Genomic DNA, 26,271 nt, shown 5'->3' on the forward strand with positions numbered 1-26,271 from the left:
GCCAGTAGAAGGGGTTTGGTTAAAGTACCACAAGATTTCATCTGTGCTTTTTGCACGCCCATGCACGTTCAATATGCATGGGAGTAATTTGCAGACCAGCATGAACTCCATGGATGAGGATTAGGGCATTTTCCTTTGGCTGCTGCACCTGACATCTGGCCAAGGACAAGTGGAAGATGATGGATGTTTGGGTGCACCACCTCCCCATTGACTACCATTTAAAAAGATAGATTTCATACTAAAAAAAACAAAATCAGCTCAACGTTGCCATTCCATTTCAGGCTTCCTTTTGTCCAATCAAAACCCAACGGCTGAGATTAGAAAGGATCTGTCCAGTGTCAAGATGTCAAAGGTTCCAATTCGTGGCTTTATGTAAAAATATATATGTGCAGACAAAAGAGAAGGAAACAAATGGAGAATGAAGGAATGCACAGATAATCATCACTAACATTCATCATGCTAACATTCATTGTTCAGCTTCAGAAGGTATGGATCCACAGAATCGCTACAAATATATTCCAGTGAAGGCTGTTAATGCAGATTTATTTGTCCTCACCATTCCTTAAAGCTATTTCTGACACATGCTCTGTGGTGGATTGGCAGTAAGCACAGTAATCTAATCTGCTTGAAACAAGATGGAGATACAGATTTTTTTAATCTGAGGATTCAATTGTTGAGTGTCTACCCATGTTTCGGTGCTTGAAAGGAAAGCCCAGGCACCTTTAATCATCTGCTGGTGTGAGATATTGGGTGGTTGCTAGGTTACAGGTCAGTGTGGAGCAGAGTTTGTGAACGGTATAGAGATGTTGAGGAGAATATTTGAGCACAGTGAAATGTCACGATGTGACTGCAGTACTGTTGCAACAATTACCATGGAGACACCTGGATTTCTGTCTTCAGTCTGCAGCTGCACATCTTGTCTTTGATATCTTCACATTTTCATACAAACACAGGGGCTAATTATCCAGCAGTGTTATATTCTCCAGTCATCATAGTTATTTTAGCTATCACCCTTTGAGGTGCCTTTGTGACACCTCTTTAACAAATCTATTGCACATTCTTCTCTATATTTGGACACTCAATGCTCATTACTGCCCTGCACTCTTACTCTGTGAGAGAAACTGCACTGGAAAAAAAATTCCAAGTATGTTTTGGCCTAAGAAATTAATAAATTCTGATAAAAAGAGAAATTTGTAGTCTTTATATCCGAGTAGCTCATTTAAATACCCAAACTCGAGGTTTACCCTTTTTATATGTTAAACAAGAACCACCTGTAATAATTATTATTTCTTAACATAAAGAAATTGTGAACTGGAATTTGTGTTGGGATTTAATCTATCCTCCATTAATCTTCTAACATCTGAGCTGTAAAAAATACACACATTCTTTGAATTACCATAATTCTTCGACTGTTAATAGTCCCCACCCTTTTCATCTACTTTCAAAGCAATCCCAGTGGTCTTCTAATTATGATGATGCTCTTTTGAGGCAAAATCAAAGAACCTGTGTTGTTTTCCAGGACATATTTTCTGCAGAGTTCATTCTCTGAGTTGTAGGCGGTAGAGAAAGCCTGGAGCAAGCCTGCCCCTACTTCCCGTCACCGAACAATTTCAAGCTACAGCTCAATGTCAAAGCATCATTTTTGAAAAGACTAACCAATAGTGGAGTGTAAAAATGACTAAAAGGCAGGAGGACCAGCAGTCTCAGATCCAATCCAGCCCTGACTGTCCTGTGATGAACCGTCTGCCCTGCTTCCCGCTGTGTCGTGAACTGTGGAAGAACGGCTGCTCCGCACGCTCACAGCCACAGTGCCCACTCTGAGTCCTGGCAGCCCCCCCTCCTGCAGCAGACTCAGCTGCTCCGAAAACCAACTGCGACAGGAGCTGCTTTGGCTCTGGCTGGAGTCTAGAGTAATTAGCTCCGACACAGCTGATGAGTTGCTAATTAAATGTTTATCCGACTCTGGCATCTGTCGCAAAACACAAACGTCTGTTAGCTGCCTCGAGTCTGTGGATCATCACTTTTAGCTGGTTCTGGGTCCTGTGAGCTGGAAGTTCAGGACTGGGCTCAGGCAGGCAGAGGCTGGCCACTGCAGCAGCAGCCGAGTTGGACCTTAATGTAACTCATTATTCCTGTCCTTGCTCAAGCTGCACTCATCTCCTGACACTGAACTCTCTGTGGCAAAGACGCCAGCAGTTATCAGCCGAGTCTGAGTGCGTATTTCAATCTGTCTCCATCATTACAATCAAAGCCCCTTTAATACAGTTTTTGATGCACTGAAGAGATTCATTTTGTGCCGTAGAAGCAGATAATGTTCAGATTTATTACTTTATACTTTTAGAAGAGAGCAAATGGCATGAAGGAAATCTTTTTATTGGTCTTTTTTTCTCCACAGGAATCTGCTTTTAAAGTGCATCACTTCAATAGCATTTTGTGCATCAGCACTACATTTACAAAAACGTTTAGACTAAATAAAAAGATGTTGTTTCACTCTCATGACTTCATGTCTGCTCGGAGGTTAGCGTCACCAGCAGTTTAAATATAGATCAAAAGATTTAGATAGTCTTCCCTGTTTTGCAGTAAATTGTTTTAGATAAGATTTTGGGCAAACAGAAACTAAAAGCTGCAGCTTTCTCTTTTAAATGAAGTTTATGAGTTTTTCTTCTACTGTGACTCAGTTTCATCTTCTAAAGCACGGTTCTGATGTGCTTTGGACTATTTGCATTCGTTTAATGAATAAAAACAGAATCTGAAAGCTGTTGTGTTTCAATGTTTGCATGTATCTGGACTTAAAATACCCCAAAAACACTTTCCAATTTCGTTTCTTTTTAAAGTTTAACCCCTGAAAGACCCCCCCCCCCCCCCCCCATCTGTTTGCAGGGTATTATTCAAAGGAGGCCTGTTCCATCAGGCACAATTGTTGCAGTTCAAAATAGGTAACGTTTGTGCAGCTTCAGAATTGTTCTTGGCATGCTCCCCCAAGTCAAAGGTCAACTCAAAGTGGTGCAATTAAACCACGGACTCTATGAGAACTAGATTGAGTGACCCTAACCCCCCCCCTAGCATTCCAGACAGGAAGTACCTGCTGGCTCCAACAAGCCAAAATCCCACAGACTTCTAAAGAAAAATGACTGTTTCTCAGTCATTTTGTCAGAATAACCATACCAATACCATTTTTTACTTTCTTTGTATTTGTAATTTTTGTAATTTTGTAATTCCTGATTGGTAAGAGTGGTTGCCATAGAAATGCTGAATCAGACTAATTACTGCTCACTGACGAATTTTGGTTCAAACACAGCAAAATCCTTTTCACAAAAAATGGCGATGGAATTTACTTTATCTCATAGGAACCGGAAGTAAACCCCTTTCTGTGGGTGATATCACACTGACGGTGTCCAGTTCTCATCCAGTCAAGGCATTAGACTCAGCAAGACTCAGACCCTACATAGGAGTACACAATCACAAGACCAGGGCTGTCTTCTACTTATATTTTTAGAATAAAAAGCCATCCTTAAATTCCACATCAGAAAGTTTTGTTTTGGCTTTTTTTTTCTAAATTCTTCAGTTGTCAAATTACCAGGGCTCTCTGCCAGAGAAAAGAGAAAGGTTACTAAGATGACCTTTTCCAGGAGGTCTGAAAACCTCTAAATGTTCTCATATTTCAGTCAGACAACTGATACAGTAATAATAATATTTATTTTAACATCTTTTGTTTTGCTTTCAGATTCCTTTAACTTTGTATTTCACATTCTTATAGTTTTGGCATAAGGCTCCATGCAATTCCATGACACAAATTTCCATAAACATTTGGGTAATAACTACCCCTACTGGAGCTCACAGGTGGAAGCCGGGGAGGAGGGTGGGCGACAAACGCAGTGCTGCAGTAAAGAAGGATGAACAGCTTACACACCTGGACTTAAATGGGACGCTGAACAGGTGAGTTGATTAACTGAACCGCCCTAGGGGAGTAACCGAAGTAAACACCTGCCTGAGTTATCTGCCCGAAATTGCTCCCAAGGTCGCTCACAACCTGTGAGGCTTGTCCACTGCGATTTAGATTTTTTTGTTTCTTTTTTGGGATACATCCTTTTTTCTTGTCACGTTGAGATTTTTTTTTTTTTAATTTTTAGTTTTCCCTGTCAGTCACCAGGTTTGGGTTGCCAATTGTCTACAGCTGTCCTAATTTGTGTTGATGATCCTTAAGTGTCCGGTTTTCAGTTTTTCATTCCCAGGTCATCAGTTTCATCATCGTTTTGTTCCTCTGTAATGTTATGTACACGTTTCTGCCAACAAACCTTGTCTCCTGCAAATTGGGACATACACATTGACTGTACATGAGAACTAGACTGAGTGACTCCTCCCCCCTGGCTTTCCAAACAGGAAGTACCCGCTGGCTCCAAAAAGCCAAAATCCACTAGACTTCTATAGAGAAATAAACAGCTATTACTCCATCATTGTATTGGTCAGTATAGCCATTCTTGATCTTTTACCTTTTTTTATAACATCTTCTTTTACTATCCCTTTTTTTTTCTTCTGTAGTAAAAGTTAGTCAGACCAATCAGATGCCTCAATAGAAGTATGTGGTCAAATGTTGGAAATGTTTGATTGACGGATTCTCCCAAGCCTGCTTTCTTGTGGTAGGGCGGTGAACTACCATCAAGCCTGAGTGGCGAAAGTGGTTGTCATAGAAATGTTGACTTTGAATGACTGCATATTGACAATTTTTGGTTCCAACATGGCAACGTCTGTAAAGCTAGAGAATGGCAACTCAATTGGCCTGATTTCATTGGAACTGGCAGTAAGTCATTTTCAATGGGGGACGTCACACTCAGTCAGTCCAGTTCTCTAATACCGTTAATGGTTCTACACCACCAGTTCCTGGCACATGTTAAAACAGTTTAAAGTTCCCTTAAGCAAACCCCTTTTTCTTTCTATCCATTTTCTTCTTCTGGGTGTTATACAATAGTGATAGAATTTTAAATTTATCAATCAATAATTATGATTCATTGATGATGCAGGACTATTAATTCTTTGATCTGTCTGTCATGTCTCTTTTGCTGGGCTTCTAAAGTATTAAATGTATTTTTTGAATGGAGTGATGTTGGTCAGCGTCCACCTTTAAAGGTGCCTCTGCCACGTTATCCTGCCATCCTGTCTCTTCTGCTTAAGCTGCTTTTGCATTCATGGACTGGTTGTGATTTCAGTCTCATGTTTTCTCATTTAGATGCTGATGTGCTTCCATATCAGAATAAATCAAAAGCCCAAACTGATTCAGTTTTTTTTCGTTCTCATCTTTGACTGCTGGTGTGATTGAGGCGGAGAGCTGGTATTTGCAGCTGGAGTTGTTGCACCTGTGGATTTCCATAAATGTAAAACAGGGTTCTGTTGCACTGACCAGTTTAAATTCAGATGTCAAACTCAGAGCCATCGTCCACGCAGAAGCCATCAGCCTGACAAGTGATCCTGTCCGGAGCATGCAGCCTGATAAGCAGCGACCCCCCCTCTCTCTCCCTATGCCCCATCCACCCCCCACTTTGTGCAATCAATTCTTGGAGTTGGCAGATTGAGTTGGAAATTACACAAGCGTTTCTTGAAGCAGAGCCTCTCCACAGGCAGAAATAATTGTATATTTTTGTTGCACTCCAGTGAGCAGCACCATGAAGAATGTTTACATAGTGCAAGCGTCTTAACTAAAGGTGGCAGACAGGAAGATTAATTCAAAACTATATCAGAAGTGTCAAGATCAGATAAATCACAGCAAAGGCTGTTTGTTTGAGCTGCAGCTTCTTCTTATAATCTGCAGAGGAGTGTTTGTCTCAGAATGCTGAACCTTTGAAACATTTTCTTTCACTCAGTGTTGAAAAAAATGAGTTTTTTTTTATTTAAAACTGAAAAAATAAAGTCAGATATGAACAAGACAAAAAAACGTATGTAAATAATCTTGCAGAGTTTGCACAGAAAATGCGCACATGTACATTGACTCTAAGAGAGCTGGACTGAATGATTATGCTGTCCCCCATAGAAAATGGCTTACTTCCATATCCAATGTAATAAATATAAATACAAATTTAATGACTGAGTAATAGCTGTTTATGTTTCTATAAAAGTCTGTGTGAATTTGACCTCTTGGAAGCAGGTAGGACTTCCTGTTTGGAATGTGTGTGTGTGTGGGGGGGTGGGGGGTGGGGGTGGGGCTCAGTCCAGTTCTCTTATACATTCAATGGTTACATGCTTAACAAACAAACAGGCAAACAAACACATTTTTTGTGTTTTAGTGATTTTATAAGTCTTGTCGGTAACCAACCACTAAGACCAGAAGTTAGTTTCATGAAGGACACTAAACATTACCTGATTTCACATGGGATGGATGGATTTGTTTTATTTTTTTGTTTTTGCATCTTGTTTTTTATGTATATCAGCTAAAGTATACTAGCAAATAGGTGCCATTTCTAGAAGTGTTCCATTGTAGCAGCACAGTGTAAACCAGTTTTGCAGTGCGAGGACACAATTAATGTAAATGTGGCAATTACTTCCTTCTTTGGATGTTGACATTGGCTGGTTATTTACGGTCATAGATGCAGCATTTATCAAGCTGAGAAGTGGTTCTAATAGGCTTCTTTGTGCTGCCTGATAAAGAAGCATTCCTTTTAATAAAAGACATCAAGTCAATTAAACTTCCAGATATTGATCTGCTCAGTGAAGTCGCAGAGAGTGTTGTTAATCAGCTTCAGCTGCCTCTGTTAATGGAATTAAGAGCGAGGGCTCTCAATAGGAAACGACAAAACAACACCAAAAACAGAAACATTTTCGCAACAGGGAGACACTTTTTTTTCTCCTCATCTTTTTTGAATGCCCTCAGCTAGAATTTGTCACTAAAGTGATGATGAGGTGGTAGCTGACCCTTCCGGATGACCTAACAGGAAGTTGATGAAACACCACCAGCTGATCTGATGGTTTCCGATGGTTTGGTTCTTCTGTCAAAACCACCAGGTTGAAACTGTGTTAAATGAAGAGGTGACCTGGTCCGGATTTCTAAAGACTGAAATCTTCATCTCCGATTTTCTTTTACAAACCTCAATGCTGGTACTCTGTGCTGCGGAGGACTTAACTAAGTTGAATCACATTCTTGGAAATGTTTAATTTTGTTTCTTTATGTTTATTCACGTTATCTCAAATTGTCCTCACTCTTCTGAAATGCGTATTAGTTAGTATCAGACTCATAAGAAATTCTGTACGTGCAAACATCTGTACAGTTCTCAGGATTCAAATGAAAAAAGGACTCTGCTAACATTTTCTCTTGTCCTCTCAACACTAGGAATCTTTACAATTTACCACATGGACGGAGGCTTAAAGTCCCAGTAGTCTTTTAATTGTGTCTATGCCGTTTTTGCTAAAATCAAAAACTTGTGTTTGGTTTCTAGGACACAATTTCTGCAGAGTGGGAATAGTTCTTTAGAAACTCACGTCTGAGTTGTGGGCAGAACTGCTGGCAAAGAGCAAGCCCACCCCCACTTCCTGTCACCCATCAGTTTACCTCCTCTCCTGCTAGCTTACAGACCTTCAGAACTACAACTTAACTGATAACTTTGGCGATTAATTACTGAGCCGTACAGTTCAAATACAGATTCCAGCTCAAACGAGGAAAACAAAGATGTACATGGTTCTATTTGTCTGCAAGTTGATGCATTAGTATGGAGTTGAGCAGGGAGCTCGTGGCCCATCCAATGTAGCTTTTATGTCACTGCTATAAGCTTTTTCAAACTGCATTTTTCTGTCTGCTCCTGATTCACAATGATTAGAATAAAAATAATACCCAGAGATACAACTTAACATGTTAAAAATCCCAAAGACTCATGTTTCATCTGAGTGGGTCTTTTTTTAATTGAATCTGTTGTTATTGAATGAAACCTTCTTCTACTGAGCCTTCTATTATCAAATAAAGATCCTCACATGCAGGGCAGGTTCTGAATCATCTGCCCCGCCCTCATACTTCTCAAGTGATAATTGAACTTATTGATAATTTTTATCCTTTCATTTCCTTACTTATTGATGATTTTCAGTATGAATGAGCTTTCTTCAACTTTTTTGACCGTCCTCAGCTAATTTTTCATAGATCACATATTTTGAATTATTTCAGTTTCTAAGGTTTTTTGATGGTGGTGAATCAGAAGTTGACTTCAGCTGTCAGCATTTAATAACATTTTATCACATAAAATGTGATAAAATATTCCAAGCTTAAATAAGAACTGAATGGTGTGTAAAGTGAAAGCTGCACGTCCATCGATTCACCTCCAGAGCTCACACTGTGTCAAATTCTACATTTTTAAAGGAAATACAGACAAAAAAGGTCTCCTCATGCTGTTTGTTTAGAAAAATATGGATGGTTTATTTGACCCTACTTTGATACACATCATCATCCATTAACATGAAATTCAAGTCTGCTGATGTCAGTGGAACACAGTTTACATCCAACTATGAACAATCTGCAATCAACAACCAAAGCATCAGTCATTCATTCAATCATTTATTCAAAAAGCTTTGCAACAAAACACACATTATAGTAGTTATTTATCTGGTCGGTTAAGTGGGTTTCTATTCTGAAATCACAAAACAGTGACGATTTATAGTTGTGTTTTAAGAATCTACTGAAAACAGACAGTCTAATACAAAGTCCTCCTGGTCCAGACTTGTCCATATCACTGCTTCTAATATAGCGTATTTACATTTGTCTACTGGAAGCAAAGAACAAAACAAAAAGAGAACTGCCTTTGTTTTCAGAATAAAACAAGCTACCCATCACTATTCCAACACATCGGTAAAACCAGAACTGATTAATTTGTATTGATTGTGCTTTGTAACCCACAAAACCATGTCATATTTAGAAATGGAGCATCTGTCAGAGGCACAAACAGATGTGCTGATCACATCGTTTTCTCCTCTTCTGAGACTCTCTGGGGCAATGAGGAGGACGCTGCGTACAAAGAGCTCTTCTTCTTTTCAGTCCCTTTATTTATATATATATAAAGTTGTCACAGGCTCACAGTAGTTCATCACCCGTGGTGGCGTTGTGTTGCACAACAATAGTCATGGAGGAATCAGTTCTTGTGTTTAACCATGCAAAGCCCTTTAAGATTTGCCAGAAAAGGTCACAGAATAGATTTGTGGGACATAAAAAATGTGTGTGTGTGTGTGTGTGTTTGGGGGGGAGGTGGGGGGCACAGATAAAGGCTTAAAGAGACACGATCCGTGTTTTCGGCTAAAACCTACTCTGAGGAAGGCTGTGGACAAACGGGATAATCACGGCTGTGAACTTTCAACAAATTACAGTTATTTTCAAAAGATCCCAACCCTTCTTTTGAAACTGTAATTGGAATTATTGAAATAAAACGTTTTCTTAGTTCAGGATAGAACTCAAGGGAAAAGGATGTATCAGTAACTGCACAATCCTCTCATGAACAAAACAAATGAGAATAATGATTGTCCACAGTAACTCAGCATTGTTTGACTGCAGAGACCATCAGTAATTATTTACCTTAGGAATTACTTGTGTCTCATCTTTTTAAAATATTTTTTTCCACCACAATAGTGAAGGTTTATGACAATGCTTTGGACCAGCCTCACATTTTACAGAAAAAAAAAAAGTATGAATATGCTACAGCTTTCTCTGAAACCTGGAATATTGCATGGGGGTCTACATACTTGTTAATTTCGTATTCAGAGAAATAGTGTAGGAAACATTCGTTTGCCTAAAATATCACAATGAGTTTGATTTGTACTCCGATCCGGAGCATCTTAGATTTTAGGAACGACAGGTGTTGCGCTAATTCCATACTTTGGGTGAAGCTTTGGGTTTCGTGCAATTTGAAAAATAAGAAAGACCTATCTCACTTCCAGGTACGTTATGTAAGGGTTAATGGCCGACAAAGTGTGCGGTTACTACTTTTTAACGCACGCCGCGGAAGCAACCATCCTCCGCTTCGCGTCGGACGGTTGCTTCCGCGAAGTGCGTTAAAAAGTAGTAACCGCACACTTCGAAGGCCATTAACCCGCTTATACCATGGTCATTTACATAAAAAAATATTTTTCAATCAGTTTTAGTACTTTATTCTTGTTTTTTTTTTCGATTTGGATCACTTTTCTCATAAACAGCGTACTATATGTTACGTGATGCGGCGTCCCGATGGGTTGAATAAAGCATCAATTCAGACGGAAAGTTAATCGCTTACCGCTTGTTTTTGCCCAGATGATGAAGCAAGAAGTTGTTTTACAGAAGCCGGCGTAGTGATACAAATCATTTAAGCTAGCCGACCGGAACTTCTTTTTTCACCGTGCGGTTATCAGGTTTTAACGCATACCCAGCAACCAATCAGAATCGAGTATTCACCCGGACCATGGTATAAGCTGTTACGTCACTCTACACATCATTATCAACAGGCCTTCACTTTGAACCAATAGCTAAACAGCTATCACAATCCTATTTTTGCCTGTAAATTCATCAATGATTGCCTCTCTGCATGCTATTGGTGTTTCCCAACTGTAGTCCTCGAGGAACACTGTCCTGCATTTTTTCACTCATGCCCTACTCAAACACACCTGCCTTTGAATACTGTCATTACTAGGCTTTCCACAGAGCCTGATGACGGCCCGAATCAGGTGTGCTTTAGCAAGGAATTATGGAAAACATGAAGGACGGTGTTCCCAGAGGACCAGGGTTGTGAAACACTCTTCTACGTACCCCACCTGGCGCAATGCTTTGGAAGGGTCTGGCCGGAAACCACCATCAGCATCTAGGCTCGGAAGTTTATACTATGGTCTATGGTCCGAGTTCATCCTGAGCACGCAAGATGTCATTGGCCCAGAGCCTAACAAATACATCTTTACTCACATTCCTAATATCTCTCTTTATTGAACTGTGGTTTGTTTTGTATTACCAGGTTTAATACAGTGTCTTTTCAGTGTATCATCTTATTTCCTGACTCTTTTTGGAACAAGCGTTATCCGTCAGACATATGGCCTCATCTTTGACTCAGGAACAGTCATCTCTACAGAGGAGTTCTTGCCTGACCTAATGACCACATGGTGTTCAGTTTCTCTTCTGTACATTGACAACATTGTTCCAAAAGTCAGATGGCTTGTTTAGATCCAGAAAAAATGTAAAGCTTATAGTTTCCTTCATTAATCATCTAAACATGCCAAGTCTTTTTAGTCTTCATCTCACGTTTCTGTCATGATTTACTGACATTCTGAATTTCTACCTCTTCTGAATAGTTGGATGATTGAAGTGTTTGCTTATCAACTGGTTGGAAAGGATTTTAAATGTTTTTGCTTGTCAGAGGCAGTTTATGCTCTGACATTTACCATGAATCCTTATTTTTTCATAAAATGTGAAACAATAAAAGATTCAAGGAAGGGTTACAGGCGTTTGGAGATGACTGCAGCTTGATAAGATTAAATGTCCCCCACAACCCATCCACAACCCACTCTGGCTTCACATCTTGAGGGGCCTGTGTGTGTAGTGTACAGTGGAGCTCAATTTTCCGGTCTCACAGTTGGCTAGTGGATGATCTTGGTTCTTCAATGTTTGACTTTGCAAAAAAACTTCAGTCAAAGATAATGACATGAGGATTTTACTCTTAAAAATGGCCAATGCACCTTGTACCACAGTCATTTCCACCTCTTGGCACATGAGATGGCTCCTTTCCAGCGCAGCTCAGAGTCCAGCTGGTTCTTAGACCGTCACTTCTGTTTTGCTGCCTGTGCGGTAGTGCTGTGGCTGCTGCTGCTGCTGCTGCTGCTGCTGCTGCTGCTGCAGCTGGTGGTGCTGTGGGACATAGTGAAGCTGCTCCACAGTGTGAGTTCGTCTGGAGGCAAACGCCTGCCTCTTGTTTGAAGTGTGGTTCATGGCCAGAGTGTTGGAATGGACGGCTGCTCCTGCCCCCGCTGCCCCGCCACTTCCGCCACTGCTGCCGCCACCATTGTTAGAGGCACTGGGATGAGAGTGCATTTTGGTCATCTTGTAGCGATCCATCAGAGGAGTGGTCGGGATAAAGACATCTGTGTGTGAGATTGCACGCGACATGGACTTGTCACTGCCTCGAAAGCCGCCAGAGATGCTGCTGACCATGCCACGCTTTAGTGACATCACAAACTTGTCTGGTGAGAGCAGAGGATCCTGGGACAGGAGGCGGTCTTGTGAGTACAGGCGATCTTGTGAATAGAGGCGTTCTTGTGAATAATGTCGATCTTTTGAGTACAGGTGGTCTTGCGAAAAGAGTCGGTCCTTTGAGTGCATGCGATCCTTGGAGTACAAGCGATCCTGAGAGGTGTGGCGGTCTTGTGGCAGGAGGCGCTCCTGGGATCGAAGACGTTCGGCAGACAGCAGCTGCTCATCAGAGAGAATCCGGCCTCCGTATGGAGACATTTCGTTGCTGTACTCTTGGTGCGGGGTGTTCTGTGGGGCCAGAACGCGATCCTGGGACATGGCCCTCTGGACGCGACGGGGCCTCTGCCTCTGCTGAGCCTGCTGCTGCGAAGACTGAGACTGGGAGGGGGCCTGGGAGGACTGTGACGGCTGGCTCTGCAGCTGCAGCTGCTGCGGCTCCCGATGCTGCCAGGCAAAAGATGTATGAGGTGAGTTTGTTAAGAAGCTGAGGAATAAAAGGCTCTGCCACCCACTACTGCAAATTCAAGTGCATGGAGTTTCCATTCAGATGTGGAGAGCTGCAAACCCACCTGTTCTTGACCTATTTTGAGGACGTGCAATGGCAGGGTGCTTCTTGCTGCCAGGTCAGGCAGGTGGCGCTTTCGGCTGTAGTACTCTTCCACTTCTTTATCTGCAGCTGAAGATATGAAAAATATAGAAGAAAAAACAGAAGTTGTGTAAGGATGAGCTTAATGAAGTGAACACCACTTGGGAAGGTGCTTGCATGGGAGGGGAGAACATTGCAAACGATGCAGGGAGTGGAGCTGGCGGACCCATCTGAGTTTCATCTTTCCGAGCCCATGGATGGGAATAGAAAACAGAGGGAGAGGATCACATATTTCATGCTCCACACATAACATATCCACACTTCATCTGGGATTCTACAGGCAGCTGTGGGGGCAAACTTTTTAAAGGTCATGTGAAAACATGAAACCAGAAACCATGGTGTTGTACAGCCACGTAGGGAAGCACGCAGGGACCTCATGTACATGCTGGAAAGCTCTTTGTGTTGCGTAATCAGGTCACCCCCGAGAGCTGTGAGTGTTTTTCTTTTTTTCACATCCTGCAGGGATGCCTTATCCTTAATCGTGTTTGCACAAAAGGAAACATGCATTCAGAGGCAGAGATCCACCACCACAGAGTGTAGCTTCAAAGTCATGCCACTCAACACAAACACATGCAAAAAGGCTTGGTGTTGAATACGTAATCACACACAGAGTGGCATACATGTATAAAAACTGGATCAGACATTTGGTGAAAAGCAGCAGCGTTTTCCTGGCGCCGTCAGTTTGTGTCCGTGACTGACGGGTCGGGGAACGGGAAGTAAGCTCCAGGGAGCAGAGCTTTCCCGTCTGTCCTGAGCGGCTTCACAGGCATTGTGTTTTTCTGTAATGAGAGCCACAGTCTCCGTGCCACCTGTCCACGTTGGATTCAAAGTTCCTTTCGGCGGGCCACCGGTGCCCGCTGCAAATCAATTCATTTCGGAGAGATAATAAAAACAAGATGTTCCTATTTCCACCATAATAGTCCTCCAGATCTGGGCAGGGCATTGCAAGCTCATCAACCGTATTATCATAGAGTGAATGAATAAGTCATGATGCAGCGCTGTTCTGCAACCGACTAAATGTTTTTTTTTTCTTCAGTTTGATACCAATTTGCATTAATAAGCAGTAGCATTCTTCTCTTTTATTATCTCAACAATGAAGCCGCTCCTCGGTCTTCCCTCTAGCTCAGTCCATCACGATGTATCAGTGAGCAGGCAATGGCTGAGCGACAAGAGAAACAGCAGAGCCTCTCGGCTATTTGCTGCAACAAATGATTTGCTTTGAAAGCAGAAAGAAAGTTAGGAGGAATGAAGGACACTGCCCCAGGATACTTGTGCTTATTAACCATGCCTCTGTGGCGTGCTTCAATCGCTGACAATTGAATGGATTTGGTTTGGTTCTACCAGTCATCAAAGACTAATTTGTCTGCCCTCTGAGGCATTCTTCTAGTAAGAAAGCACAGACACATGCTTTGTGGTGGGTAACTACAAGTGTGGAGAAAACACTACGTGCAAATCACACGAGCCTTGAGGAAGATTTGCTTTCTGTTTTCAAGGATGTCACGAGAGGAGACCTCCTCACGCAGTGATTCAATACCAAGTCCATGTCGGGCACGAGACGCCATCCAACGCACTGTCAGCCTCTGAGCACAACACTGGCTTCAGTTTTTTAAAGACAGGGGACAGGGGAAGCATGAGGGATCAACGATGCTCGTGGGAAATCATTTGACTCATTCTGTGATGGACTAACTCAGAAATAAGTAGAAATAAAGATTTGATTGATCGGTCTGGATCTGCAGAATCACCCAGAACTAAGAACAAAATCTTTTTGTCTGATGCCGATCAGACAAACCGTCTTTCCTGCACTTTAGAGCCCCTCCGCTCAGGAGTCAGGAAGGCACACATGATGCAGTACTTTGACCATGCAGGGCGTTGGGGCCTACACTTTGCATGAGTGCAGGGAGCTTAGACCTACTGAGTTTCTTCAGGGAGGAGAAGCGGTTGAGGTCGGCTTTGACGGCCGCCTCGTAGGAGGGAGGCAGGTGTGACAGGCTCTGGAAGGAGCGAGAGAAAGACAGGTCGTAGGGTTCCGTCTGCGAGGTCAGGATGCTGCTTATCCGATTGTTTTCTGGAGACAGATACGCACATATACAAACACAGAAGAGCAAATGATGTGCAGGCTGGCTTCGCTGACAACCCCATCACCCCTAACTCCCACCATCACCACCCCCCAGAAAGAAAAGCGACACAGAACTGAGATGAGACCTGAGGCAACCATTACAGACGACCACCTGCTAAAGTGGAGGAAAACACAGTCAGCTAATACCCGGGCTGGAGTTTTAGTCCCACAAAAACTTCCTCAGGGCAGAGCAGATTGGATTCATTATGTGCCGTACAATGACAAGGAAGTCATTCTAAGAAAAAGGCTTGATTAAAGAAGTTCTTTGACCTTAAGGCCACGTCTTGCACCAGATCAGAAGATTTACGGTGGCGACTATCTCTATTTTGAAAACACAAGCCTAGGTAAAAGTTTAACCCTTTACTTTAGGTCTTCAACCGTTTACTCAGTTAACGTAATTCCAACGAAATTTCAAGGCGGAAAAATTAGCTTTGCACTTGTATATAACACTTTACAGAAGTGAAGTGTTTATGCAATCAAAGTAAACCCGTAAAAACGTCTGTTTCATTTCGTGTCAGAATACGCTGGAAATGCATTGATTGGTTAAATGCTTGAAGAGTTAATGTAGTGCAACAAGAGTGTGTCATTTTGCTGCATCCAGCAATAGCGCCGTAGTTAAAGGGTCGAAGTTTCACTCCAACTATATTTTTGCACTAAAAATATACATATTTTTACAGTATATATATATACTGTAAAAGTGTTTCCAGTGGTCTTCAGATCATGGCAATGCCGTATTAGGGCAGTTTTTTTTCAGACATTTTTACTGCAGCGTGGCAGGAGTTCATTAGAATAAGTGGTGTTGCTGATATCCCATAATCCCTTTGTTTACAGTCTTCCGCTAGCTTACAGCCCCTCAAAACCCAAACTAACATTAGCGGTGCAACAAAAACGGTGAGCAAGATTGGAGCTTTCCGTTCGTACAGCTTTGAGCCACAAGCCAGCTCAAAGGAAAAACAAAGAGGGTTAGGGACGTTCACAGATCTATTTCTCTACAAGTAGATGCATCAGAATGGAGCAGAGCAGGGAGATTTTGGCCCGCCCATTGCAGTTTCTGCATAACAAATAGAACTTTTTCAAACAGCAGCTTTCTGTGTGCTCCTGATCCAGAATGATTTGAATAAAGAAATACGCAAAAACATAGTTTTAACTTTAAATTCTTTTACGCATGAATGTATTTATGCAAAACACAACAACAGAATTTTTATTTGAGTCCCACCCACAACTTGGAGATGAATTTCTAATGAAATCCTGCCGCTCTTCAGAAACTATGTCCTAACAAACAACACAGTTTTTTATTTTTTATTTTGGCTAAAAACAGCATAAGACAAATTTAAAAATCCACTGGAAGTGCTTTGAAAATGGATCAAAAGATGATCAGAGTGAGTATTTAAGCTAGTTGTCTTGTTATACTTAAATTATTTATACGAATTGGGAAAAGCTGAACTATGAAACTACATTGGTCAAAGAAACTGACAATAAATAAATTGTCCTATAAGAATCTAAACTAAGGGGAGTTGTGGACGAATGTCAAGCTGCATAAATGAAGCAGCACAATACAGGAAGAAGCAGCAACGAGCCCAATGCAGTATTCTTATTTGTCACTGGTTTTGTCAGTTGACTTCCGAATTATTAGTCTCTGGTTCCTCAGGAGTCCTATTTTTACTCTGCCCTTCAGAAATAGTTGCATTAGGGGGACCCCAGCCCGCTGGTGGCGGCGGTGTGGGAGCACAGGCGGAAACGTCAGAGTGCATTTGCTGTGGGAGCGACTTGACAGGTGGCACTGTGGTTTGACACAAAGGGACAGTGGGCCAAGAAGGAAAAGTGGGGGGAGGAAAACAAGACAACACACCAAACAACAACAGAGAGCCGGAGAGTGACCCTGCTCATGACAGCATCGTGATGTGTTCAGGGACAGGGGCAAAGTCTGGGCCGGCTTGCTGTTGAAGCAACGTGACATGATGGCTGGAAAACATTTGGGACGGAGTGGGGGGGGGCCTAAGTCTTCTTTTATTCTCAGTCTACTCTTTATCTGTCTTCCTCACACATGTGTGCACGCAAACATCCGGACTCTGTCCCATTCATCCGCTTCTTTCTCACTCCATCAATCTTATCTCCCCACCATGCTGCTGCCCACTTCCCTCCACTTTTGAATTCTTTCAATTTTCCCTTCTCGCTCTCTTTCCAGTCCTGCTCTCTCTCGCCCTCCCCTGTGAGCTGTAAGTCAGTCACGCAGCGCGGCGCAGCGGCACGGGCGTGGCTCCGTCCAGCCTCCGACTGACAGATAAAAACGGAAGCTGCTACGGGGAGAAAAGAGGTGAAAGGACCAACAACCCCAAAGGGACAAAGAGGGGACTGACATACAAGAAGGAGAAGGGGATCTCAAAGGATGGGGGGAGGTCATCTGCAGGGAGTCCTGAAAACTGCAGGGAGGGTGGGGTGGAAGGAAAGGAATGATTTGTGAGAGGTGTCTACCATCCTGCATCACTGAAGAGGGAATTGACTCAGACTGTAGCATGCCGTTAGCTTCGGAACAGCGAACACACTTCACTGCTTCATCATGATGGACAACGACACAGACCTGGCTCAAATAGTCTCCGAGAAATATTTAAAGAACACACAGGTTCTGGTGGATTTAGGTTTTTTTACTGCCAACAAATCCAATAGAGAGAAGAAAAAAAAAGAAAAAAACACAGTGAGAACTCTAAGCGTGCAGCCTTGCTCCACAGCCCACAGAAAAGGCTGAACAGGGATGAACTTTACAGGCTGGCTGAGCTCGACAGCCCAGTCGCTGAATAAAACGCTGGCCGTTTATGTATCTGCAAACCACTGAGCTGTGCTGCAACAAGAAACAAGTGAGGAAGAAAATCAAAATGTTGGTCTCACACTCTGCATCCCACAGAAAAGGATTAAAAAAAACAAAAAACTGCTTTCAAGCAGAAATTCCAGTTGGACATTGATTCTGTACGTGGACTTGCTTGTGGCTCAAAAAAGTATTCCGATTTTTTTCCACTAGAAATAATCAGTGATGGATTGAAACATGTTTAAAGTGTTAGAGCACAAGTGTTTCTGGGAGCTATCTACAAAAATCAAATAAACTCCAGAAAACATCATTGAGCGTATTACTTTTTCATTTTACAAAATAGTTAATGTGTTTTTTAGAAAATGCTAAGGCAGTTTAGGAAGAACTAAAAACACTGCTGGTGTTTTCATAGGCATGAGCAGCCAAGTGTTGCAAAAAATAAATTCAAACTCAATAATTTAAACATCTACATGTTCCCACGCTGGTTTGCAGCTCTGGAGCAGTCTGATGTGTGCTAACAAGAGAGGAAAACATCAGCAACAAAACATCAATTTGGAAATCTTAAAAAAAAAAAAAAAGATTAAACTGCTTGATGTTTGTTGTTTCTAGGCTGAGGAAAGTAACAATACCTATGATTCAGGAGTGCATTCATTGGGACCAGCTTGTTGTGTGAAACTCGTAGTGATCTGCATATTAATTTCTCTGTGTCTTCTTTAGCCAAAGTTGTTTCTTAAAAACTTGTGGAATTATTTTGAAAAAATTACCAAAATGGTTAAGATTTAGCAGGAAGTATAGCAGTTCGTCTGAGGAAACCCAAAGCAAGAAGACTGTTTAAGTACAATATAGCCCCAGTATCAGGTATGGAGGTGGATGCATGATAATTTGGGCTTGTTTTGAGGTCACGTGAACCGGAGATTTGGGACAGAGAAACCACTCTGGTAAAGCCTTAGTCACAACTTCCCCTGCAGGTGCAGGTGGCCCGCACAAAATATCAATTTTGAGGACCACACAGCGATCCCATAAAGTGACAATGTTCATGCACAGTTCATGCTGTGCGGCACAAGTCGTCGCAAACACTGAAACAACACACAATGGTGTGAGACACAGCCATTTCATAAGAATTTGTCATTTTTTCACTCTCCGAAACTCTGTGCAGTTATCCAAATATTGCTGTTAAAGTGAGAGTACACGCTTCTTTTGTGTCCCTTGTACCTAACTGTTAGAAATTCGACATTAGGACCTACAGAGACTTGCATGTATCCATGCATGTAGCATTTGTTAGTTAGTAAAGGGGCCGGTACTTGCACCTTTTTAACAACTAGAGTGTTGTGTATGGCACTCCACAACAAGACTACTCGGACATCTCAATCGTGTACAACTTTTATTATCATTACGAATACTTCACAATACCCTTACCACCCATGCGACAATCATACAATGCATTTTTGTGATCTCCCAGTTTGTAGCTGTACAACGACAAGGAAACTGCAAGACACATCTGAGCTCCCAATTACGACGCAGCCGCTCCTCTCTACGACCCTCTACGATACAATCCTAAAACCCGCAGCAAGCATAAAGGTGCATGTGACTAAGGCTTCAGTCAATTGGAGTTTTACTTGGAGGGTTGATCGTTGAAGTTCGGGCAATATTAAAAATAGGTGGAAAGACCCCCAGCAGTGTTTTAGTGAGAAGTAAAGCATAAAGTCTGTCTTATACACTGGGGTAGCGCTAGAGTGTGAATAAGTATGACATGCTAATCAGTTTCACGCCCTCATTTGGTTTGTTACCTAACGATTTTTTTTAATTGGATGATGTATTTTCCTAATAGTAATTATTTATTTATATGTTCGGCTGTGCTCTTAAAGCTTAGGTGTAGTCTGTGGAGCATTCGCACTGACGCAGACCACACCAAACTGGATCTGCATCCTGTTCTTAGGAGAACCAACAGATCAGAGTTTAGGTGATCTCGAAATGTTTTAGGCTCCATCAAAAACAATCTGTTTTAGGATTTGTTGACAATAATCAAGATAGAATAAACATCATGCTTTATTATGAAAGCATCAGCGATGATGTGACAGCTTTCCATCGGAAGGCGGTCCGATCGTTTGACGTTTCTACTTAAATCAGGTCTGAAAGTCAGCAGTTCAAGTGGAACAAAGGGAGGACGGAGAAGGCAGGAGTTGGCTTGAGCTGGGGAGTGTACAAACGTGTGTCAGAATGCAATGAATGAGCACACACATGAAACCAGAGTCACGTGTGACTTACCGTGCCTCAATGACCGGTGAGCTACCAAACCCAAGTAAAAAACAAACATTTTAGAAGCAGATCCGTGGACAGAGACAGAACACAGGCAAACAGACCTTCACATTCAGCATGACGACAGCAACCCCCAACTACTACCCCTCAACTATTATTCAAATGAAATCAGCTTCTAGCTTCCAGTTTGTTCAGTACAATTCTGTGTGATTGCAGCTTTTCTGCTTGTGATATGGAGAAAAGCATTCCGGTTGTTTCTTCTGTGGGGGGATGGAGGATAGGGCAGGGGGAGGGGGTCTGCCATTGGTCTTTATCTAGAAAAAAACACACTGCGCTCTGAAAATTGGAGGATTTCCGGCTCAGATCAAAGCCTCAGTGTCAGATATGTGCTTAAAATGGTTTCTTCAAGTTTGCCACAGATCTGCAGGCATTTGTTCCCAGTTTAATGGCTTGATTATCCCTGACAGTGTGTGAGAGCAAGCAAGTGTTGGTGTTGAAACCATATGTCCATGAAGGAGTAATTCTGGCTGCAGATTTTAATGCTCAAATCAAGGATGTTGGGGTGCAGTACGTTTTGTTCTTTTTCATTTCATTCTGGCTCTAGTCCTCATAAGGAGCCTTCTTTACTTTCTACAAAACAAGAAAAAGAAAAGAAAAAAAGAGATGTTGCCCATGACCAAAACTTGTCCCAATGTCTACCATGATATGCTTAATGTCGGTATGGCAGCTATGGGACCACAATGTAGCTGGAGGACGTTCACAGGCAGCATGTTTGTCACTTCAGAAAACTGAAAAATGAAAGAGCCCTGATGACGTGTGATCTACATGAAGGCCACTGTTGCCCGTCAAAAAGACATCTCAGCTCTACGGCATTTGCAAAGTTTCCCTGACGGTTTGCATCGACAGACTTTCCTTCTCCTTCCTTGGGTCCAATCAGAGACATGGAGAAACAAAGCTTTGTGGAAATATCTATTTTACCTACGTGGTGCGACCAGACAATGCAATTTTGGTACTAAGCAAATGCGGAGTCTTTCCTCTGTGTTTAAGCCACACTGTAGGCCTCAAAAGTCTACTAACCCTGAGCCTTGACCATTCAAATGTACCCATAGATTGCTGTCTTTAGCATTACCACTCAAAAGCTTTTTGGTCTTCCTCCTATTTTTGTAAACAGCATATTTTCCGCACTATAGGGCGCATCAGATTATAAGACGCAACAAAAATCTATAGTCTGTTTTTGAACTCAGTCATGTATAAGATGCATTGAACTGTAAGGTGCATTAAACATGACGAAAGAAGCAACAGTAATTTGTCAGTTAGTACTTCTAGAACTTGTTAGTAACATGCTACACAATAGCCATGTTAGCATATTCACAATGCCTGTAACTCCCAAATATGTAAAAAAAACAGACTTTATAACAAAAACAACTAAATGTGACAACACAACACTCTTTGACACTGCGTTACCTACGTTAGCGTATTCACAATACCTGTTATTCACAACCTAGTTTATAGCACAGTCAAAACAGACTGATACCACTTGTATTGTGACAACACTAACTCAAAATGTTGTTAGTAACACTAAAGAAAACAGACTTTGATTGTGTATTCACAACACCTGTAATACCTAACCGTGTTTGCCGTATGAAAAAAATTAATATAATAATTAAAAGAAAAACAGATTGATAATAACACCCAGCGAAACATTTTCACAGAGCACAGTGTACCTCTCAAAATGTCAGAAAACACAACAACGATTAATCCACATTTAAGGTGCACTGTGGTTTTTGAAAAAATAAATAAATAAAAAACACCTTATTGTGCGGAAAATACAGTTCATCAAGATTTTTAATATCTTTTAATTGGTTGCAAGCATTAACCATGTTTTAGCTTGGCATACCACCGAATGAAGACAGCTGTATAATTTCTTTAAGCGTTCAAATATCAAATATTTAAAGTCAAATAAATTACAAAAAAACACATTTTCTGAATACAAGAAGAAGGATATTTTTTTTCCTTTACATCTAGCTTACTGCTTAGTTCTTTGCCTGATGTGATGATGTTCTATCTGCGATCATTATTTGGTATTTTTGCCGTTGTGCAGCAACCTGTAGCTTTAATCTCTTCTGACTCCCACTCACTTTAAAACCCAAGCAGCGCTCCTTCAGATCTGCCAGCCTGACACCTCAGGCCAGCCACGGCTCCATCACAAGAGGCGTAGCGAGCAGACAGGTGAAGGGCAGGAGCCATAAAGAAGATTCACAGCGATGCTCCTCTCAGGCAGCATCAGCTTACGCTGGTATGTTTTTTTTTCACTCAAATAAAAAGTGGAAAAGTATTCATGATCGCTGCCAGACAGAGGACGATGTGACCTAGACGGACGCGGGTCCATTTCCAGCTGTTTGCCTTTAGGTCAAAGAGGATGAAGAGACAACTGTGTCCTGATTCAGACAAACAGTCCTCACTGCTGGTTGTCACAGTGTTATGATTCAATCTTCAACATAAAAGCCTCATTTTCAGCAGCGGAGCAGATTCACAGTGGAACAGATTGAGATGAAGACCATGTCAATGGGTTTTTCATACACTCATGTCATGCACTGTACTCCTCTGTGCTCCAGACTGGCTGAGAATTCCCCATTTCTAGGTTTTCTTACCATTCTTAGGTGTGCGTGAAGGGCTACCTAAAGCCACATGGTTATAGCTGTGCTGATGGGTACCTGCAATGACAAGAGCAGTAAAAGATCTGTTGAGTGTTCAAGAGGCAGAAGTGTGTGTGTGTGTGTGTGTGTGTGATGCAAGCTTAAAGAGACAATTCACCATTAAACAAATCAAGGAATTCTGTCCTCTCATTTCTGCCTTTTTAAAACGACTTTTGAAAGAAGACAGAGAGGACCCTATTCCCTGTTAGCAGGTGAAACATCTCTTTAGTTTTCACGAAGGGATTTGAAAGCATCAAAGAGAGACGGGACGTCTCCAGAATGAATAGGTTGTGCTGTGACTTCAGAACATTTGGATCTGTTGGTTTGGAGGCGACAGCAGAAACATTTAGTTCAAAAAGGTAGAAAAAGCGGAGGGGGCATGCAACATTTATCACATCCTGTCCTGGAACAGGAAGCCATTCTGTTTTTAGGCAAACTCCATTATTTCCGATTGAAAGCAAGTCGGACACAGAGATTGTGCACTCGTCATTTTCCAGGATAAGTCACATGTGGAGTTAGCGAGAAAGCGCTGACAGTCGGTTCAGCTGCGGAGACAACATTTTAAAAATGCAAATATTGTACTTAAGAAGCAGAAAACATACTTTAGAATTAAATAATACATGGTCAACATTTTAGGAAAATACAGAGTAAACAGAACTGCATGATTTTAAGTCCACAGAAAAACATCCCTCATGCATTTACTCAGACTTGGTGAAAGCTCAATTAAAACACAAGTTCAAAGAACCAAGTAAGGTTAGAGCAGCTCATCATAAAGGTTTGGAAAGTTATGTCATCAAACATTGTCTTTGTTTTCCATTTTCTGATACTTTTAGCTACAGATGCAGATTAGACATCCGATAGAGCATTTTTTCCTGCTAAAGCACTCATTATCTGGACAAATCACAAAAAAACCCACTAGCTACAAACACCAGGCTGATCATACCATTCTAGAACATCAAGTTCTCGCTCTTCTTCTGTCCAACCAGCTTTCACAGTAATGACAGAGAAGACTCACTCCACCAGGACTGGCTTTTAAAAACAAATCTATTAAAAATAAGCTACCATATTTTCCACACTATAAGGCGGACGGTCAATGAAAGCTCTATTCTCAAACTTATGTCATAAATAAGACGCATCGAAGTATGAGTCACATTAAGCCAGACAGTTCTTTGAAAACACAAGCCTTTTAAGTGTGTCTTATAATGCATCTCATCTTTACCTGGAAAATCAATGTCAATTTATTGTTTCCATGAATCAATTTTTATTTAGTTGTTTTTTAGTGTAAACATTTCTGTTTCATAACTGAAAATTCCACCTTGGTTAAAATAAAGTCATGTGAGGAAGTAGGAAGGCCCAAGAAGAAGCCCAAGATGATTGCTAACTCTGATCTTTCTGTTCCAGGTCTGTGAAATACAAACATCCTAACATGTTAAGCTATATATTTTTTATCCATCTTGTGAAATAATCATGATCAAAGATATAAAGAGAAACTTTCATCACCTTGTGACCAATTTACAGCACCACTGGACCTCCCTTTAAGGGATGGACTTAAGTCATAATTACAAGTACCTTATACTGTGTAGAGAAGTGCATGCAATAAAAGACCAGACCTGTGGATATGATGGATTGAAAAGGCTGCGATCTTAAAGGTAAAGAGGATAAAAATCTTGAATAGAAAGTCATGGTTGAATATTAATTTATTTTTATTCATTGACTGGGTATTGCTACTTTTAAGAACGATTGAGCTTTAGCTGTCATAATTCATTCTCTTTGGTTCTAAATGTAAATACATTATTTTCTAAAATGTTTTCTGACAGCATGATGTTTTTCCAGGTTACCAAATCATGAAATAATTTTCTGAGTTTGTTGTGGTTCAAGTTTTCATTAAAAATATCTCCCTGGAACCAAATGTGTGAAATAGCAGAGATCCATTTCAGATAGATTCTGCTGCTTTGCTAACCTTAACGGAGTGAAGCCTGATTCAGACTGGTCTGTTTGCGATCCATCTCTGTTGTGTTGACACAAAAAATAGAACATTCATTACATCGCCTCTGCCATGTCTGAGGTCCTCCACAACGCAATGCAGGCGTTACCCAGAGCTTCTTTTCCCAATCCGTCGATGTTTCAATTTCATGGCAAGAGCCAGAGAAACAGGAAACAGGACTTTAGACACAACTGATGTAAACTAAATGACAGTGGTGAGACGGAATCCCCACGCGACACGAGAGAGATTCCCTGCAGATGCAGACTCGTTTCTATCTGGCGTAAAGGAAACCACCACTCTGTTCTGCTCTGAAGTGATCTACAGAACAAAGGAAGTCACCTTTTTTCCACAGATACAAGTCACGCCCACAATAAAAGCCATGTCAGCAAAAACATCTCAAAGCGGCTGTGAAGGACGTTGGTGGACAATCTTGACCAGCATTGAACATGTGTTGCACAGTCCATAATGGTTTGTTTCTTCTAAAGCAAACCGTTTCCTGTGATCTTTCTGCATTCCTAAATTTGTCCGGATGTGCAGACAAACTCATTTCAAGCTGTTCATAAGCCCTGAGTAATGAGGACACACTATTTTTTCCTGCCCACTCACATGGGTGGTACAGAATAAACGCTTTTAGCCAAAACGTCATCCATTTGAAAGGCCGCAGCAGTTCAGCCCAGCACCGTGGAGGTGCTTCAGATGGAGGACGGGACCTTTACCCAGCACATTGTGCTAAGAAGCTGACGGATGACAGCCATTCTCCTCATGCAGGAGCGTGTGTGTGAGGATTTCATGAAGTCGATGGAAAGGAGGCGGCAACAGATGAGGCGCCGCAGCAGTTTTGCCGTCGCGACACGTTCAGTGCTGTCTGCAGCCGCGCCTGTTTAAAAATGCATTAGATCCAACTGCTGGAACATCCATTTACATCTGTCACAGAAGTCAGGGAGGAGAGCCAGGACCGTATTCGCTGCAGCTATGGAGGCAGACGTCACCTGTATGCGCTCCTGTTATTCATATCTATGCGTAATAGTGCCTTCCGCAGACAAAATGACAAGAATGGTTTATCCACAGAGATCAGGTGCAGTTACCTCTCAATTTATTCCAGAGAAAGTTTAGAAAACCTGGGAGGTTTGTGCTTTCACACCTATAATCAATGTTTCAGGCTTAAATTGGCTTGATAGCTCCATTGTTCCTTCAAAGTCAACTTCAAAACAAGCCAGGTGAAGAAAAGTTGAGATCTGTGTGAGGATTCAAGCACCTAAAACCTGGCTTTAAGTTAAAACAGCTGATGCCTGATCAAAGGAGAATGTTGAACCATTTGATCAACTCATGAAGCTAAAAGGAGTGATGATGAACAGAAATTCTGAAGGTCAAGATTATGTCTGAGGGATCGAGTAAGTCCTCCGAGAAGGCACTTGTGGGATTGTTAGATTACCAGAAAAAACTATAGTTGGACGGCGGAAGACCTTCAGAAAAATTTAGCATTCTGGAACGGTGCTGCTTGCTCTGCTGTGCAGCCACAGCAGCAGCAGCAGCAGCCAGCATGACCTTCATGAAAAAATCATCTGAGTTAATTTATGCTGTGTTTGGGAAAAAGAGGAATGTTGAAAATG

The 26,271-nt window shown here is 41.7% G+C and overlaps 1 protein-coding gene across 8 annotated transcripts in view; it reads right to left on the minus strand.

The window, feature by feature from the left end:
* Positions 1–11,139: 11,139 nt before the first annotated feature.
* LOC101168499 (protein shisa-6 homolog) overlaps positions 11,140–26,271 on the minus strand; it is a 106,848-nt gene continuing 91,716 nt past the window's right edge. For 2 of the 8 annotated variants that reach the window (XM_020712006.2, XM_020712008.2), the window contains 5 exons: positions 22,633–22,695; positions 19,991–20,011; positions 14,722–14,874; positions 12,733–12,839; positions 11,140–12,607 (listed from right to left, as the gene is read on the minus strand). In XM_020712006.2, coding sequence (XP_020567665.1) covers positions 11,729–12,607; positions 12,733–12,839; positions 14,722–14,874; positions 19,991–20,011; positions 22,633–22,695 — 1,223 coding nt within the window. In that variant the 3' untranslated portion in view covers positions 11,140–11,728. The remainder of the gene's footprint in view (positions 12,608–12,732; positions 12,840–14,721; positions 14,875–19,990; positions 20,012–22,632; positions 22,696–26,271) is intronic. The other 6 variants (XM_020712007.2, XM_020712009.2, XM_011488458.3 and 3 more) reach the window with 4 other exon arrangements.

The sequence above is a fragment of the Oryzias latipes genome, chromosome 19 (genome assembly GCF_002234675.1).
Source record: "Oryzias latipes chromosome 19, ASM223467v1".
NCBI classification, from domain to species: domain Eukaryota; kingdom Metazoa; phylum Chordata; class Actinopteri; order Beloniformes; family Adrianichthyidae; genus Oryzias; species Oryzias latipes.